This window comes from Lepisosteus oculatus, chromosome 18, assembly GCF_040954835.1.
Source record: "Lepisosteus oculatus isolate fLepOcu1 chromosome 18, fLepOcu1.hap2, whole genome shotgun sequence".
NCBI classification, from domain to species: domain Eukaryota; kingdom Metazoa; phylum Chordata; class Actinopteri; order Semionotiformes; family Lepisosteidae; genus Lepisosteus; species Lepisosteus oculatus.
In genome coordinates, this window is record NC_090713.1 from 16,147,675 (window position 1) to 16,164,421 (window position 16,747).

The following is a 16,747-nucleotide window of genomic DNA, read 5'->3' on the forward strand; positions in this document are numbered from 1 at the left end:
TCAAGTGCTTTAAACGTTTGATTAAAAAGTAATTTACAGCGTAAGTTTCCAAGCTGTTCACGAGGAAGAAAAATCATCCGTTTTAATGCGCATAAAAAGTGTTTTTTAACTAAACCCGTTTTTAATAGCTTTTAAAAGTCATGTAATTCCTAAGTTATTCAATTCATTGTTTTTTTTCTTAATAAAAAATCAGTCGCCCATGGTGCCTCCAGTTAAATTGTAGAGATTCTTGTTTGAAGGTCTCGGTGTGTTTTGACTATGTTACATGTGGGAGTATGTGTAGTCACGTGTAAAAAGTATGCAGTGTTGTATATTTTTGGGAAGAATGGGGTTTGTTTAGTTTCATTATAGTTTTTTTTTCTTTTTAGTGGGATTTGATATATAGGGGTTGTGTTTGTGTACTGTATGCTGTTTATTGCTTCACATTATTATCGTTTATTATTTTTATTTTATGTGTTGTTATACTTAAAAAGCTGGTTGTTGTTTTTTTCTTCAAATGGGAATGTTGTTTTTCTCAACATATCTACAATCAACAATAATAAGATCTCCAGTTCACTTACTCCAGTGTTGGTAATTTACATTGAGATTAATTTGAAGAAAACAGCAACAACCCTATAACTAATTAAAATAACTATAAGAAGATAACATATTAATAAAATATACTAATATTTGTGAAGCAATTTTTATTATGGTTAAAAGTCAAAGTCTTTCTTTCTGTTTTCCTTTTCATTGTAACTCTGTGTGTCTCCCTGTATCCCACTGTCTCCCTTCCTGACACTTTCTTCTTCCTTCTGGACCCCAAATTTTGAAGCAGCAGTTATCTTCATCATCCTTCCCCATGGACACTCTGAGAAGATAATGACATGATATTGTATATTACTGCTGAGCTGGGTGTTGTAGTGAAGACTTAAACAGAAAGATGTGGATGAGCTGTGCAGATGTTCAGCTGTGCTCCTGTCTTTTTGTCTGCAGGATGTGGAGCTGTGAACTAACAGAGAGATGCTGTGAAGATCTGGCCTCTGCTCTTCAGTCTCAACACTCCAGTCTGAGAGAGCTGGATCTGGATCATAATAACCTGGGGGATTCAGGAGTGAAACTGTTGTCTGCAGCTCTGAGGGATCCCAACTGTAAATTAACAACACTGAGGTCAGTGAACACTGGTGATTTCTTAGTTTTTTATTGTTTTATTTAGGTATCCTGAGACACACAACATTCCGTTTTTCCCATGCATTAGAAAAGAAATACATAGGAAGTAAGGAACAAAAAAGAAGGGGGGCATCTAGAAAGACAAAAAACTGCTGTGCAATTTTATACAAGTTCTTGTTTGTGGCTTCTTTGTTAATATCTCATTACTGAGAGACTCGACATGCAATCTTTTCCATTTCGCCCATCTTTTTTACATGTGTATACAGTATGTTGTTGATTTATAATTCTGTGAGTAATATTCTTCATGAGATTTCATTCACAGAGTCCTTCTTCATTTGAACACAAGGTCTTTCCAGCTTTAACCAGTTTCTAGTGATTTATTTTATGGCTGCAGTTCTGACAGTTCTAAAAAAGTATCTTCCTTTCTCTGAAGGCAGTTCATCTGGTGTTTGACCAAGAAATAAAAGGACTCCTAATGTGGATTTTTTTATATTTCTTCAATACTTTTTCACCAATTTATTTTCATACCAAAAGGTGTTTATAATATGCCAGGTTTTACTTGCAATTCGTCCAACAATTTGTGATTCCAAATTTATAATATTTTGTTTGTAATTGGTGTTTCTTTCAATATTTAATATGAACTTTTTACTCATATTCTCTCCATGAATGGGGATTGCTGGATTTATGCAGATTTGAATGGTATTAGATTCTTCGATTGCTGTGGAAGTGCCAACCTCACATACACATTTGAAAGGATGTAGCTATGGAAATAAGTTAGGTATGCAAAATTTATCAATTTTTTAATCTCTTATTTTAGAGTCTCATTTATTTCTTCTCAGCTTTGAATTTCCCCAGTGTTTTCTCCTCTGTCTCTGTACTTTGATTTGCCTGTTTGACCACATCTTGGACTGATTCCTGTGCTTTGAACCCTGCATGTTAAAGACTCTCCTTCAGACTCTCCATTGTGCTTTAATCAGTTCCTCTCAGCTCAACCCCTGCCTTTTCGATTGCATCTCTAGTTTCACTTTTGCCTGCCTGCCCTGCTTGCTTCCAGCAGAACAAAGCAATGCATTCTGAAAATAAATTCTGCAATTTAAATACAGTAATCACATAGAAAATAAGTTGTATTCTGAAAAAAAGAAAGAAATAGTAATTTTGATGGGTTTATAGAAATAGTGTAGCGGAGCTAGTTCGGACGTGGTAACGTCATCACCCTCACTGCGCGTAGCAGGGACCTCAGCCACCTGGGCTGAGGGAGGTCTCCTTTAGCTCATGTGGCTGGTTCCCTGTTGCGTAACGCCGGAGACCCGGCTTTGTGCCCCAAGTGTTGCAGGACGAACTGGTGGGGTGGAGCGGCAGAGGGCACGAGCCCGTACGGAACTGCAATGGTCACAATAGCATGGGACCCTGACTTTAAACCACATAAAATAAATGTTTTAGTAATGGTCATTGAGATGCATAAGGAAGGTCTGGAACAAGACAGAAATCCTGGAAGTACCTTCATTCTTGCTGTCTTCATCCTTCTCAAGAATGAGACAGGCAGCAGTTTCCATCTATTGAAGTCTTGCTTGAGCTGATTTTCTAGCACCTTACATTTTAATGTGTTCTCTAGGTTTCTGGGTATTGAAAGTGCTTAACATCTTATCTTATCCCAATCCTATTGGAAATTACATTTGTTTTTGACCTCCAGGGATATAGATTCCCCACTAACATTGCTTCAGAATTAATCCCTATTCTGACAAGTGTGTAGTCTGTGATTACATCTGTGACAGGAAAAGTTGTTGAATTTCGGCTGTATATAATAACATCTCATTTTTATAAAGAGCCTGATTGTGTGTTCCTCCTGCTATATCACCTCCCTCTATATCCTTGTGTTGTATTATGCTCTGATAGAATAAATCAGTGGTGACAAGCATCTCCTCATCTTGTTCCCCTGTATGAATTTAAGCTCTCTGACAGAATACTATTAGCCTGTTCTTGTGTTTTTGGTTGTATATATAAAAAAAAACATTGTGAAAACCTTCAAGATTTAAATACAAAAGGTTGTAATACCCTGTCAAATGCTTTTTCTGGATCCACGTTTTTTTCATTTTGGTTTTTGTGTTTTAAGATACAATTTAGATACAATTTAGCCAAATAGTCAATTTCCACCTGGAATGATGTCCTCTCAAACAGTTTATAATAACTCTGCAATTACAAAATGTAATTATACGGTAGAAGTCTTAGATTTCATATACTATATGTCTTACTGTGTCCTCTCACCAGGTAGAAATATGCAGGATGAAAAAAAAAATTGTGGTTTTCAAAAGATCACATTTTCAAGTTTTAGCCTTGTCAGACAGCTGAAAATGCTTGTAGATGTTACCATATGTGTACTAGCTTGGATAAAACATCAAGACGAATTTGAAAATATAAGTAAAGTTACTTAATTTTTGTGAATACAGGACCTGGAATGATAATGGTCACATATCCAGAATTATTATTCAAAAATATGAAAAGCTATAATAGTTATTGCTATATTACTATATAACCATTGACCCAGTGGTTTAGCAGGCGTGTAACCTGTTTCTCAGTGCACATGACATCTATGGCTGTGATTATGCTAGTGAATTTGCCAGCAGCCATATAACCCTGCAAATCACAACTGGCAGCTCACTGAAGCTCAGCGGGTGTGAGCCTGACCAGTACCTGGATGGGAGACCTCCTGGAAAAAACTAAGGTTGCTGTTGGAAGTGGTGTTAGTGGGGCCAGTAGGGTGCGCTCACCCCACAATCCGTATGTATTCTAATGCCCCAGTATAGTGACGGGGAGACTATACTATAAACAGGCTCTATCCTTTGAATGAGATGTAAAACCAAGGTCTGTCTGTGGTCATTAAAATACCAGGGTGTTTCTCGAAAAGAGTAGGGTTATTACCCTGGCATCTTGGCCAAATTTCCCATTGGACTTTACCTATCATAGCCTCCTAATACTCCCCATCTATGAATTGGCTTCATCACCCTGTTCTCCTCCTCACTGAGAGCTGGTGTGTTGTGAGCGTATTGGTGCATCATCCAGATGGAGGTGTATATAGGTGGTGGTGAAGGGGATCCCCATTATCTGTAAAGAGCTTTAAGTGGAGTGTCCAGAAAAGTGATATAAGTGTAAGCAATTCTTATTTATTATTGTCTAATTTTATATGTTTTCATCAGCTTTTGATTTTAAGTTGCATTTTGGTGTGTGAGATCATTGTTATTATCGGTTTTTGATAACGGCATCTGTAGTAAAAATGCTGTACTACGGTGAAAGAAAACTTTTTCTCTGTTCCAGTCTCAAGGTTTGTTTTAGAAGATATTGGAGGTGACTTGTAAATTGTAAAAAATAACCTGATTAATTATGATTAAAATTAATTTATGTTTTAGTGTGCAGCAGATGCTGGAGCCTCAGTTGTGTCACATCCTGCTAGAAAGCTTTCCACATGATGTAGAATAACATGAAAAGTCTTCAACATTAGGGTTTACTGTTCTCCATAAGTCTAAGAGTCTATTAGATCGAATCCTCTTCAAATAATTATAGGTATTCCTGTAACATCACCTGCCAATAACTTTGCACATTAAGATGTGTCCTTCTTCATATACACTTACACCACGTACATATACTGTCTGTAGTGTAGTGTGCGTGTATACAGTATGTACACTTTCATCAGTGTTATGTCAGCATTTCCAATCTTTCCAAGGACATAATATATAGTCACAGTAATAGGTTTATTCCATGCTGACAAAAAGAAGAAAGAGAACACAACGTTTCGGCCATGGAGCCTTCTTCAGGTGTCAGAGAGACAGGGCAGTAGGCAAAGGTAATGTAGCGGGAGAACAAAGGCTGGGAGGGAGGAGGAGTGAGAGGCGGGAGCAGGGGACAAAAAGAGAGGCCAATCAAGAGGTGTGAAGTCAGAATAGATGTAGAGAGGTGTGAAATGAAACTTCCAATGAATGGAGAAAATTTAAAAGAACAGTAGTCTGTCGTTAAGAGAAGGGAGAAGGTGTGATCCTATCTGCAGAATCATTTTGGTTTCAGTAGTCTTTCTGATGTATGAGTTCGGAAAACCATCTTTGAGTACACAGACGGAGAGATTAGAGGGGTCGTGGCCATCAGAGGTGAAATGAGAAACAATGGGCTTGGAGAGATCTTTAATCTTCACAGCAAGCAGGCCATACAGTATTGAAAAAAAGAACAATCTGCCAACCAACTAAAACACACTCATATTCATTTTCAAGTTTTGGCTTCTTGTTCGCTTACATCGACTAGTGAGCAGGAAGGGCCAATTTTATATCACAATCCTCGCAAACTCTTGCTCTCGCCAGGGGTGAGACCAGCAGATTCTCGTCTTCCTTCACCAACATGGCAACCATGCAGTACTTGCACTTAGTTCATGATTTTGAACTGAAATTTGCAGAATTTTGCTATACTACTTTGATACCAAGAGTTAAAACCCTGTCTGAGAGCTCGGGACCTCTGAATGAGGTGTGGGCAGGTGGGGTCATGATTTTGATTAGGAGCAAGTGGGAATTAAATAGAATGAAAAGTTCCACTCAGTGCTCTATATTCAGACACATCTTTCTACAGTCTTCTTCATCCCACTGTGTCTCACCTTCCCCGTATCATTCCAAATAGTGTCCAATGAGAAGTGTATCCATGAGAGACACATCAATTTCCAGCTGTTATAGATCCTTAAGGATTTATATCGGGATCTAAGTAACAAAGAGTAATATTAGGACACTATTCACTAAGCTGTGTCTCCTGCATCTATTATCTTACATAATACCTGGCTCCATGTCCCAGGTAACCCCATAAAAACATACAGCAGAAGGGAGTAACAAAGAATGAAAAATTTTGTATATTATCCCTAACAGTGGCATATGCAAATGTTATTTCCCTTATTCAACAATTGAAGAAAAAGAAACAGGCATCCATCAGATAAAATACAAGTCTTGATGAAAAACTGGACAGTGTGAGCCCCATGTAGTCTGATTTTAATATGTCTTTCCACTAGGCGCCAAACTGTAATTGGGTACAAAACAATGAGGTTTAATTGTCATTCTTTAAAAGTCAATTTTCTAAAGTTGTAGCTCATGAAAATACCCAGATTTTTTTCCAGTGCTTTTCCAGTGCTACTCCAGTGTCTTCTACTGAAACTGGGGGAACAAAGACAGCACATTCTGCATGAAGGTTTTATAAAGCCAGGTCCAAGGGTCTCAAAACCTTTTCAAAATCTAAAATTATACAGATACTTTTGGGTAGTAATAGACACACAGTCATAGTTTTATAAGCAAATAGTAAAAGAGATGTTATCTTCTGGCAGCTCAGTTATAAATTTCTTAAAGATCAGTGTTTGCAATCCACTTTTTTTTTCTTTGTAGTCCACAATTTCTTACAATATGTGGCCTTTTTGAGAGGTTTGAGGTGCCTGAAATGTATGAACAATAAGTAGGCATAGCACACACCCTCATTTCATACACCACAGCTGTCACACACCTCTCTCACTTTTTCTGTAAACTTAGTAGCCTTGATTTGTATTTCCATCAGCACAATTGGTGATGTTACTGAACTGACAAGGTTTTCTTAGCCTTTCAAAATAAAAAATAAAATTAAAATAAAATTATGAAAATGTCCATTATTATTATCAGTGAGCTACTGTCAGTGACACTGACAAGCCAGACCTGTGCAGCATATACACAGAGTGGCATCAGTGTGAGGAGCCAGGGAGGATGTGTATTTGTTTTTTAAAAACGGAAAGTGTGTTGAGTCTCAGCACGAGTGGGATGTGATGAAGAGAGACTCGGGGTTGTTAATGTGAGAGGTCTGAGTGCGGGAGTGAGTCTCTGGAGACTGTGTGTGTGAGACTTAGTCTGGTGGCTTCAAGTGAGGATGTCAGAGGCTGGAGGTGACCTGGAAGTCGGAGCGCTGACTGGCCGTGAGGGGACCAGTGAGTGTCATGTGGGAGCAGGAGGCTCCAGATCAGGGAAAGAGCAGGAAGCTGCTTGTGGTGACTCGGAGCAGAGGGTGCCATCTCCCTGAAAGGGACCAGCCAGAGGGCATGTGAGAGGTGAGGCTCAGTGAGTCCAGAAATCTGCGACAGAAGGGCTTGCTCGGTGAGGGACCTACATTATGATCTCGGAGGACATCAGACAGAAAGGCCAGTGGAGTCAGTGAGCTGGAGACTCAGGGCCTGAGAGTCTGTGAGCCAGGGACCCAGAGGTCTCTGAGGATGTGTGCCCCATGTTTGGTGCCATGATGAGGGGCTGAGTACATCACCACTCTTGAAGGAGTGGGCTTGCAAAAAATGTGGAAACGTTCTCCAGCAGGCTGTGAGGAGTGTGTCTGGAGTGGTGGACACGCCTGTTTGTGGGGGTCACTACCACTGTGACATCACAGTATCATGGAGAAACGTGGTTAGTTTTCTAACTAACCTGGAATCTATATCAATGGTTGTTATGGTCCTTAGTTGGAGAGTTACTATTTTTCCCTAATTGTTTTCTCCTTTTTCTCTGGGTGCTGCCAATTAAGATACTGTATTAAGCAAATGAGGCACAAGCATTCAAAAGGGGGAATACTGAGAGACTTTGTTTTGGTATGGCCTCATTGTTAGGCACAACCACTTTTCCGGTTTTAGCCTGTCTAGTTGTTTTTTTAGTCAGTTAGTTTGTGGGGGGGGGGGGTCTTTTCTTTGTCTTTCCCCTCCCAATTGGAATACAAATGTGCACCTCTGCCTCCCTGTGTTTTTTGGTATAATACAGTTTATTTGTTTTCTCAAACATAATTGCTTCTCTCTCACACATTATAATAGTAATTTTAACAGAACTAATGTGCAGTACTCTATTGACAATGGAGTCCAACTGTATCAATATTAATGGTATTCAAGTGAAATGTACAGATGGATCCCAAGTCTAAAGATTTCCCCTGTGGCAGACAAAGTCTTAGGCAGAATTCTGGTTCATACAGACTTGCTCTCTCTTTTCTGACTCGTACAAAGTGGATGCAGTCACTTCCTCGAGTCGACTTTGGAGAGTCAATTCCTCTGGCAAATTATGATTGAGATTGTTTATTGCTTCACATTTTGATTATGTGTTGTTATAGTTATAACCTTGCTTGTTTTTGTTTAAATTGTTTATTTTCTTCAAAAGAGAATGTTGTTTTCCTCAACACATCTACAAATAACAATTAAAATCTCCAGTTCTCTTTCTCTAGTGTTGTTAATTTACATTTTGTATGAATTCAACCATGTGAAGAATAACAACCAAAGCTATAACTTTAACAAGACACCATAAAATGTGAAGCAATTTCTATTATGGTTAAAAGTCAAAGTCTCTCTCATTCTATTTCCCTATTCCAACCATTGTAGCTCTGTGTGTCTCCGTTTCCCAATGTCTCCCTTCCTGACAGTTTTTTCTCATCTTTCTTCTTCCTTCTGGAACCCAAAATTTGAAGCAGGTTATCTTCATCATCCTCATCCATGGACACTATGAGATGGATAATGACATGATGTTGTATATTACTGCTGAGCTGGGTGTTGGAGTGAAGACTTGGAAAGAAGGATCTGGATGAGCTGTACAGAAGTTCAGCTGTGCTCCTGTATTTTTGTCTGCAGGATGTGGAGTTGTGAACTAACAGAGAGATGTTGTGAAGATTTGGTCTCTGCTCTTCAGTCTCAACACTCCAGTCTGAGAGAGCTGGATCTGAGTTGCAATAAACTGGGAGGTTCAGGAGTGAAACTGCTGTCTGCAGCTCAGAGGGATCCCAGCTGTAAATTAACAAAACTAGAGTAAGTGAACACTGGTGATTTATTTTTATTGTTTTATTTAGATATGTTAAGACTCACAGCATTCCATTTTTTACATACATCAAAATGTAACACCTAGAAAATACAAAACAAAAAAGAAGGGTGACATATAAAAGTATTTTTTGTCTAATTTTATACACGTTCTTGTCTTTGGGCTCTTTGTAAACATATGATTACTGAGAGGCTCAAAACACAACCTTTCCCATTTTTTAAAATATATACTGTATATGTTGTAGATTTTTAATTCTGTAGGTAATTTTCTTCTTGAAAGTTATTCTAGATTTGAACACTAGGTCTGTCCAGCTTTAACCAGTTTCTAGTGATTCTCTCCAGGAAGGTGAATTAGTGGATTTATGCAGATTTGAATGTTTTTAGATTCTTCAGTTGATATGGGAGTGCCAGCCTCCCTTTCCATTTGAATCTTACCCTTATCTCTTATATTCCTCCCTTTTTTCTAATATTTCATATACATCTGAAAGGAAGTAGCTATGGAAGTGAATTAGATTTGCAATATTTATCAATTTGTTTATCTCAAGGTTCTTCCAGATGCTATTATCATATTTTAATTTGCATGCAGTATGATGTGCCACGCCCACCATGTTTTGACGCAGCATACTCTGTGCTTTTTAATGGCTGGATCTGTATATTAAAGTGGAACTTTGATGCTTTTTTTAGATTTTGGGATTATAATGAATCTGCAATGATGAGTGCATTTCAAATCATAAGGAAACTACCAAGTACAAGATACCGTATCATAACAATCTCCAATTTATATCACAAAACAGATGAAGTGTCAATGTATGTATATTGCCATATTGCCATCATTGTCTGTGATTCAGAATGAGGCATGCTTTAGACCAAGTAAATTTTGCTACTATGTTAATTCTAAATATTTTAATGAGACTGACACATACAAGACAACATGTTTTAGATTCTTTTAAGTATTGCAAAAAAGGAAACCTGCCAATCAACTAAAACACACTCATTTATTTTAATTTAATTTCTTGTCCACTTGCAGCAACTAGTGAGCAGGAAGGGCTGGGTTTATGGTGCAATTTGCACAAAATCTTGCTCTCGCCATTGGTGAGACCAGCTGATTCTCGTCTGCCTTCGACAACATGGCAACCATGCAGTACTTCCACAGAGTTCATGATTGTGTACTTAATTTGAAATTAGAAATTTTGAGATTTTGAGTTTATTTTGTTACGGATATTTAAAACCAAGTCTAAGAATTTAGGACTGCAGTTCCCCTTTTAGATCCTAGTGAGGTCTGGACCAATATTGCAGGTGGGATCATGATTTTGATTGGGAGCAAGTGGGATTTAGTTCCACACAGGGCTACACACTCAGACACATCTTTCTAAAGTCCTCCGCATCTCAGCGGGTCTTACCTTCCCCAATAATAAAACTGTGATGAGAAATATAAGATACTCGTTCTTGTAAGAAAAGCTTCCCCTCTCATTTCCTTGTCTGACATGTTTAATCCTGCTCCTCACTCTATTGCTCATATTTTACTTTGTCCCTTTCTTTCTCTTGTCTATTGTCCATCTGGCTCAATCATTCTCTTCACAACAGTATCTGCCAAACATAACAACAAACAAACACAATCTGCCAGGTGTTTGTCAATTAATTTCTATATAATGTTTTTTTTAATTTTGTTTGATTATTCCACAGTGTTTGCTAATCCAACTAATTTGGTACAGTATGTAGTTCTCTAGTTTAGTTTTTATAATTTGACCTTCCATGTAATAAAAGTCAGACTTTATTGGTCTATAATTGCTTGGTTCAGTTTTGTTATCCATCACGTGGATTGGCACTACATTTCCATTTCTCCAGTCCCTGGCTTTAGTGTCTGTTGGAATAATTGTGACAATGGCTTCTGAATACATGTAATCTGACATAATATAACATGATTTAAGCATTAATATTATTAGCCATAAACACTGTCATGCACAAATCTCCAGTCACACACAACTAGACTCCAAAATAGCTCTTCCCCAGAGTTGTCAAGTTGGTGACGCCCCCACTCCCTCCCACCATACTATGATCTCTCCTAAAGCCCATAAAACTGTACCGGTCATAATAATATTTAATATTTATTAATTAACCATACTATTTTTAACCATACTATTTTTGCACTGTTCCAAGAATTACCTTGCACTGTTTTTGTCCTGTTATATTTTCTCTGTTTGCGGAATTTTGCACAGTTTTGATTACTTGATTACATGTTATTTATGTTATGTTATTACATGATACAGTTATTGCTATTGTGTTACTGTCTATTGTCTTATCTTCTGTCCTATTTATATAATGCACCTTAGTGACTAATGAGAAACACTTTTCATTATACTCTGCACCTGTGTAAGTTTAATGACAATAAAGTTTAATTGAATTGAATCTTTAAATAAATAACAATAATAATAAAACAATGACAATTTGCAAGAGTTCAATTTTTAGATCCCTTCATTGTGTTTTTTTGTTCTTACAGAACATGGGGATGTACAAGCTAAACATTGAAGAAGATTCCTTAATGGAGCAAGGTGGCAGAATTCCTTGTCTTTAAAGAGACAGAACAAACTCCCCCAGATGTTCATCAAACACCACAGACTGCAGACCTGCTGATCAAACCCCTCTGAGCAGACTGTGTGAAGGGCTGTGTTTCCATTGTGCTCTAGTATATGTGGAAGGTAGAGACAGGTCTCTCTCCTGCTCTGGGTCTGGACAGTGTGTAATTGGATGAGTATGAGTTTGTTTCTAATCTCTAGAATTAAAAAAGATTGTCTCTTAAATATATAATTAGTTCTGTTGGTTTGCCATGCACATTTTGTCTTAATAAAATTGTATATTGCGTACATGCAAGTCTTAATTTTGTGTAGTTAATTCCTAGGAAGACGGCATGCTAGCACACTGGTTAGTATTGCTGCCCAACAGCACTGGGACCCTGGATTCAGTTCTGGGATGCTACTGTATCTGCATGAGGTTTTTATATTCTCTTCATGTTTACATGTGTTTCCACCAGGTACTCCAGCTTCCTCCCACAATCATGTTGGTAGATTAATGGGCTTCTGGGAAAATTAAATCTGGTGTGAGTGTGTGTCCTGTGATGGACTGGAGTCCCGTCCCGATTGTACCTGTCTTGTGCCCATGGATTGCTGGGATAGGCTCTGCTCCCTCATACAATTTCAGTAATAAGTCTCTTTCTTTATGTAGAGTGGATGAATGTGTATGAACAGTTTGTCTATATGAAGGCATCACTGCAAGGATGTGGATTTGGACTGACTGTGTATACTGACTGCGTAAACCGGGTTCACTCTGGATTCAGCTGGTACTAATGGGGTTGAACATGTATTTTCAGTTTTTCCAGTAGAAAGGTACTGCTGGTTCTTCTGTATGTCCATGTTGCACCTGAACCAGACATAGCGCAGAAAAGGAATGCACAAACACTTGCAAAAGCTTAAATATATAAAACAATCACAGATAGCTGTGTGTTACAAAAGAACATGTGAACATGCATATTTTAATCATAAATTAATCAAAACGTGTTAAACATAAATATATTTTAGATTTTGTGTAGTACAGTAGCTAGCATTGAACTGTGTGTTAGATGCAGATGATCCACGGAGCCAGCATCTTAAGATGTTCATATTTAGAGGCAATTTGCTTAAATAACAAACTAGCCTGTGGATACTGATGTGCCAGAGAGGTGGAAAAGCTATTTCCCTATGCCATCACTTTAAAATGTATCCTCAGTAACTGCTGCTATCTCATAGTGGGTTTCTAACACTGTGTATAGTTACACAGTGCCTTTAGTTCCATCCATTTTCTGATCTCTTTATCCAGTACAGGGGAGCTGGAGCCTATCCCAGCAATAACAGGCGCAAGGCAGGATACACCCTGGACATAACACCAGTCCATCACAGGGCAGACACACAACACAAACACACACATTCACACCAGGGCCAATTTATCCAGGAGCCTATTAACCTGCCAGTATGTTTGGACTACGAGAGGAAATCAGATCACCTGAGGAAACCCATGATAATTTAATTTTGAAAGCCACTGAGACTTCTGGTGCTCCTGTTGTATTTCTGAAAAAAGATACAAAAAGCATGCTAACCAGTGTCCAACCCTATTCTTTAGGTAATACTAGGTAATTCTTTAGGTAATAATTAGAAAAATATTTAAAATTATATTTTACCCTATTATATTTTATCCTCATTTTTCTTTATTTTTAAATTTTGTATTTTACTTATTTTCTGGTAGTCAGATTTAATGTATATTTGAACAAAGTCTTGTAAATTAATATTTTTTTCAAGATGTGGAAAAGGGGCAGCAATTTATTACATTGAAATTGTTCATATTAATTATTGATTACTAATAGTTCATGCTAACACCTGACGTTCTTATTTAGATGTATATGAAATATTGAACTAAATGTGACATAACATTCAGAAATACAATCGAGAATCGCTTGTGGTATTTGTATAAATGAAACTGTTCTAAAATGTATTAAAATCGATTTAAATGTATAATTTTGCCATGTGTAATGTCACGAGGAAGTACAAAAAGCACCTTCTTTGTTTAACGATGGTTTCAAAAATAAAACTAAATGGTGAGAAAGCTATTTTAATGCCAATTAAAATTTTGAAGTTAAAAGAAATGATTTAAGTTGCTTGATTAATTTTAGGCAGATGCACTCGGTGCTGTAAGCACTCCAGGCTGCAGACGGCTCATTTTGTCTTGCTGAGCTCCATACAGTACCTCCTCCCTCTCTCTGTGCCACCTCTTTTCTGAAGGAGCTCAGTGGGCTGGGCGCTATTTTCTCCGCGACCTGCTGATCTGCTTCACACCACAGGAAGACAGGAGAAAGTGATTTTCCCGTACGTGTTATGTTAACAAAAATAAAGTGTTTAAAACATTTAAAAATTAAACAAAAACTTACAGCATACACAAAGATTCTAAGCTGATTACGAAGAAGTGTTTTTTTAACTATCTAAACCAGGGGTGGGCAAACTTTTTTGGCCCAAGGGCCACATAAAATTTTGAAACTGTATAGCGGGCCACTTCACACTGCTGTTACAGAGAGAAAAAAATATTTTAAATATAAAAAAAATAAAAACTGAATAAAACTTGACATTCAACACACAAGCCAAGTCTTCTCTTATTTTTTATTTTGATAAACTTATTTTCTCAAATTTGTTCTTGCTCTCTGGACAAAGAATATCTATGTTTTCTATCATACACTCTTTCAAAAGCTCCCCTTCAGAGAGCAGCTTGCTTTATTTAGCAGTTTTATATGCACGTTCTTCATTCACTGTCAACTTTCTGCTTCTTCAATCCACTCATTTTTTCGCAGGTTCCTCACAGTACGATGGACCCACTCTAACTGGTGAATTAAATTGGTAAAGCAGGGGTTCCCAGACGTTTTGGGTCAATGCCTCCCTTGACCTGTCATATTTTCAACATGCCTCCCCTGTGTCAAAAATAAGTTCTATGGCAGTGCAATACTTTACAAAATATTCTACATTTGAAAAGGAAATGATGGGTCAAAATAAAAACATAGTTGATCTAATTTTTATTAGTTTTAATCATTTTCAAAACCAATAGACATGATCAAAATAATAAAAATACTTGGCAACACATTTTATTGAAATTATTTGAATGTGCAAGCAATTTGAAAAAATAAAAAATAGTCAACATCTTGGTAAAATGCAAATAAAATGACTAAATAAAAATGTAAACATCTAACATCAATGTTTTTTTAAAAAGGTGGAGAAATGCAATGTATTTTTGTTTGTGCCTCTTAATGGCTAAGTGGGCTTGTTTAATAAATTATGTTAACATAATTCACCAAAGAATTGGTAGCATACTGGGTAGCATTTTTGGAATGGCAACGTGTATCTCCTTCTCAACATTGACTCTTGATCTGAACTTGGATTTGATAACCGCAAGTGCTGAAAACCCAGCTTCACAAAGACAGGATATTGCAAAGGGAAGCAGAATTCAAAGAGCTCTGTTGCTTATTCCTTGGTACTTTAATAGTATGAGATTTTTTGCATTGTGCTACTTGGTACGCTACTTTGTATGATGATAAAGGAACTTTCCTGGGGACTGTAGTTTGGTTAGAAAAAGCAGCTTTTTGTTCAGTCATTAAACTTGCACGAAAAATACTCATGACTGTGAACAGTTTCCAATTGATGCTTCAATTTATTGGGGAGCATGTTCTCAACAGCCAACACTTTAAGGCAGACAACACACTGAGGACATTCTTTAGTGTCCACAATTGTGCATGTGAAACCGAAATTCATACTTTCTGTACTTGCATTTCTGTTTCTCTTTAGAACAAGGCTTCATGTTCTTCACGTTTTTTACTCACAATTTAAAAACCTCTCAATTGTGATCATGTAACAAAAAAATCACTAAATGTCCACTCATAGAAACATGAAACACTTGTGGCCAGTGTCATGTGACACAATCTAGCTAGATAGTGCGACTCGCACATTCTGTGTGCACAAGCAGCGGATTTTGCTCGTAATAAAATTTTTGTCTGGCGATACCAGAGATGCCCCTGACCAACAATGGCGTCTCCCCTAGGTGGCGCAATGCACAATTTGGAATCAGTGTGGTAAAACGTTTGTGCGCCATCTAACGGCATGAATAATGAAATGTAAGAAAAAACAGCACCAAACAAAATGGAATATGGCGAATATTGACTAATTTATTTTTGACCTCAAGGGCCTGTTAAAACTGGCTGGCTGGCAGATCTGGCCTGCGGGCAGTAGTTTGCCCACAGGTGATCTAAACTGTTTTTTTTATAGCTCTTAAAGTCAAACAAAAAGTTTCTCAAATTAAACACAGAGTTTGTGTTATTCTGCTTTATATGGTCAGGTATTTTGCATACATGCAGTAGCTTTTGAATAGTACTTCTTGCGTTATGAACTCGCTACACCTGGGATCTGCTTTATTCAAACTAAGGTTTCCAAAAATGCAACAAGGTACCAGACCAAATCCCGACCTTTAAAATGCCATTGGTTTGAAGCCTCTCATTGTTTGCAAGGTTATTGACATCTGAAGCATCTTGTCTCATAAATAGGTGTTTTAATAAGAAAGCAAAGGTTATCAAAACTGGAGAAAACAAATGACCCTGAAAAAAATACAAGAAGTTTGAAATTATTCTTTATTATTAATAATAAATTAATATTGTTAATAATGATCAGATACATTATTATAGTTCAGTTTCAGTGTTTTTTTTATACCACTTTGTTATTCTCGAATATAATTTTAATATATAAAGTACAGTTTCATTGTAATACTTGTTGTTAAGGCTTGTATTAAATTGCGCCACTGGAAGAATAAAGTGTTTTGAATTAACCGAACTAAACCAGTTTAACTGTTTTTTTCTCCCACTGTTGACAGTATTCACCTTTGCTCATTCATGTTTCTATTGATATAATTTAACATTGAATACTTTGTGATATAAAACAGTAAAAAGTCAGTTTAGCGTACATAATATTTAGGATTTTATTTTTTTAAAAGGAGTTTGTTTGTTAAAAGAAAAACTTGTACCATAAGCAAGAATAAAACACAGACCTCTGGGGGAAGAGGAGCTCTCCAAACCCATCTAACACACCACTCGGAAAAACAGCTGAAACAGACAGGTCAGAATGTTTCCAAAGTAATCACAAGTCAATGAGTTGATGCAGATGTTTACAAAGAAAGTGGAATACGGTAATACCACCAACTATATAAATATATTGCATTTAGATCCTTAAATTAATATTGTTT

General features: G+C 37.2%; 1 protein-coding gene across 1 annotated transcript in view; it reads left to right on the plus strand.

Moving 5' to 3' along the window:
- Positions 1 to 13,622, plus strand: part of LOC102697920 (NACHT, LRR and PYD domains-containing protein 3-like) — a 158,442-nt gene extending 144,820 nt beyond the window's left edge. Inside the window, exons 12-14 of the mRNA XM_069180090.1 lie at positions 973 to 1,146; positions 8,771 to 8,944; positions 11,451 to 13,622. Of these exons, the coding sequence (XP_069036191.1) occupies positions 973 to 1,146; positions 8,771 to 8,944; positions 11,451 to 11,472 (370 nt within the window). The 3' untranslated portion in view covers positions 11,473 to 13,622. The remainder of the gene's footprint in view (positions 1 to 972; positions 1,147 to 8,770; positions 8,945 to 11,450) is intronic.
- Positions 13,623 to 16,747: the final 3,125 nt, after the last annotated feature.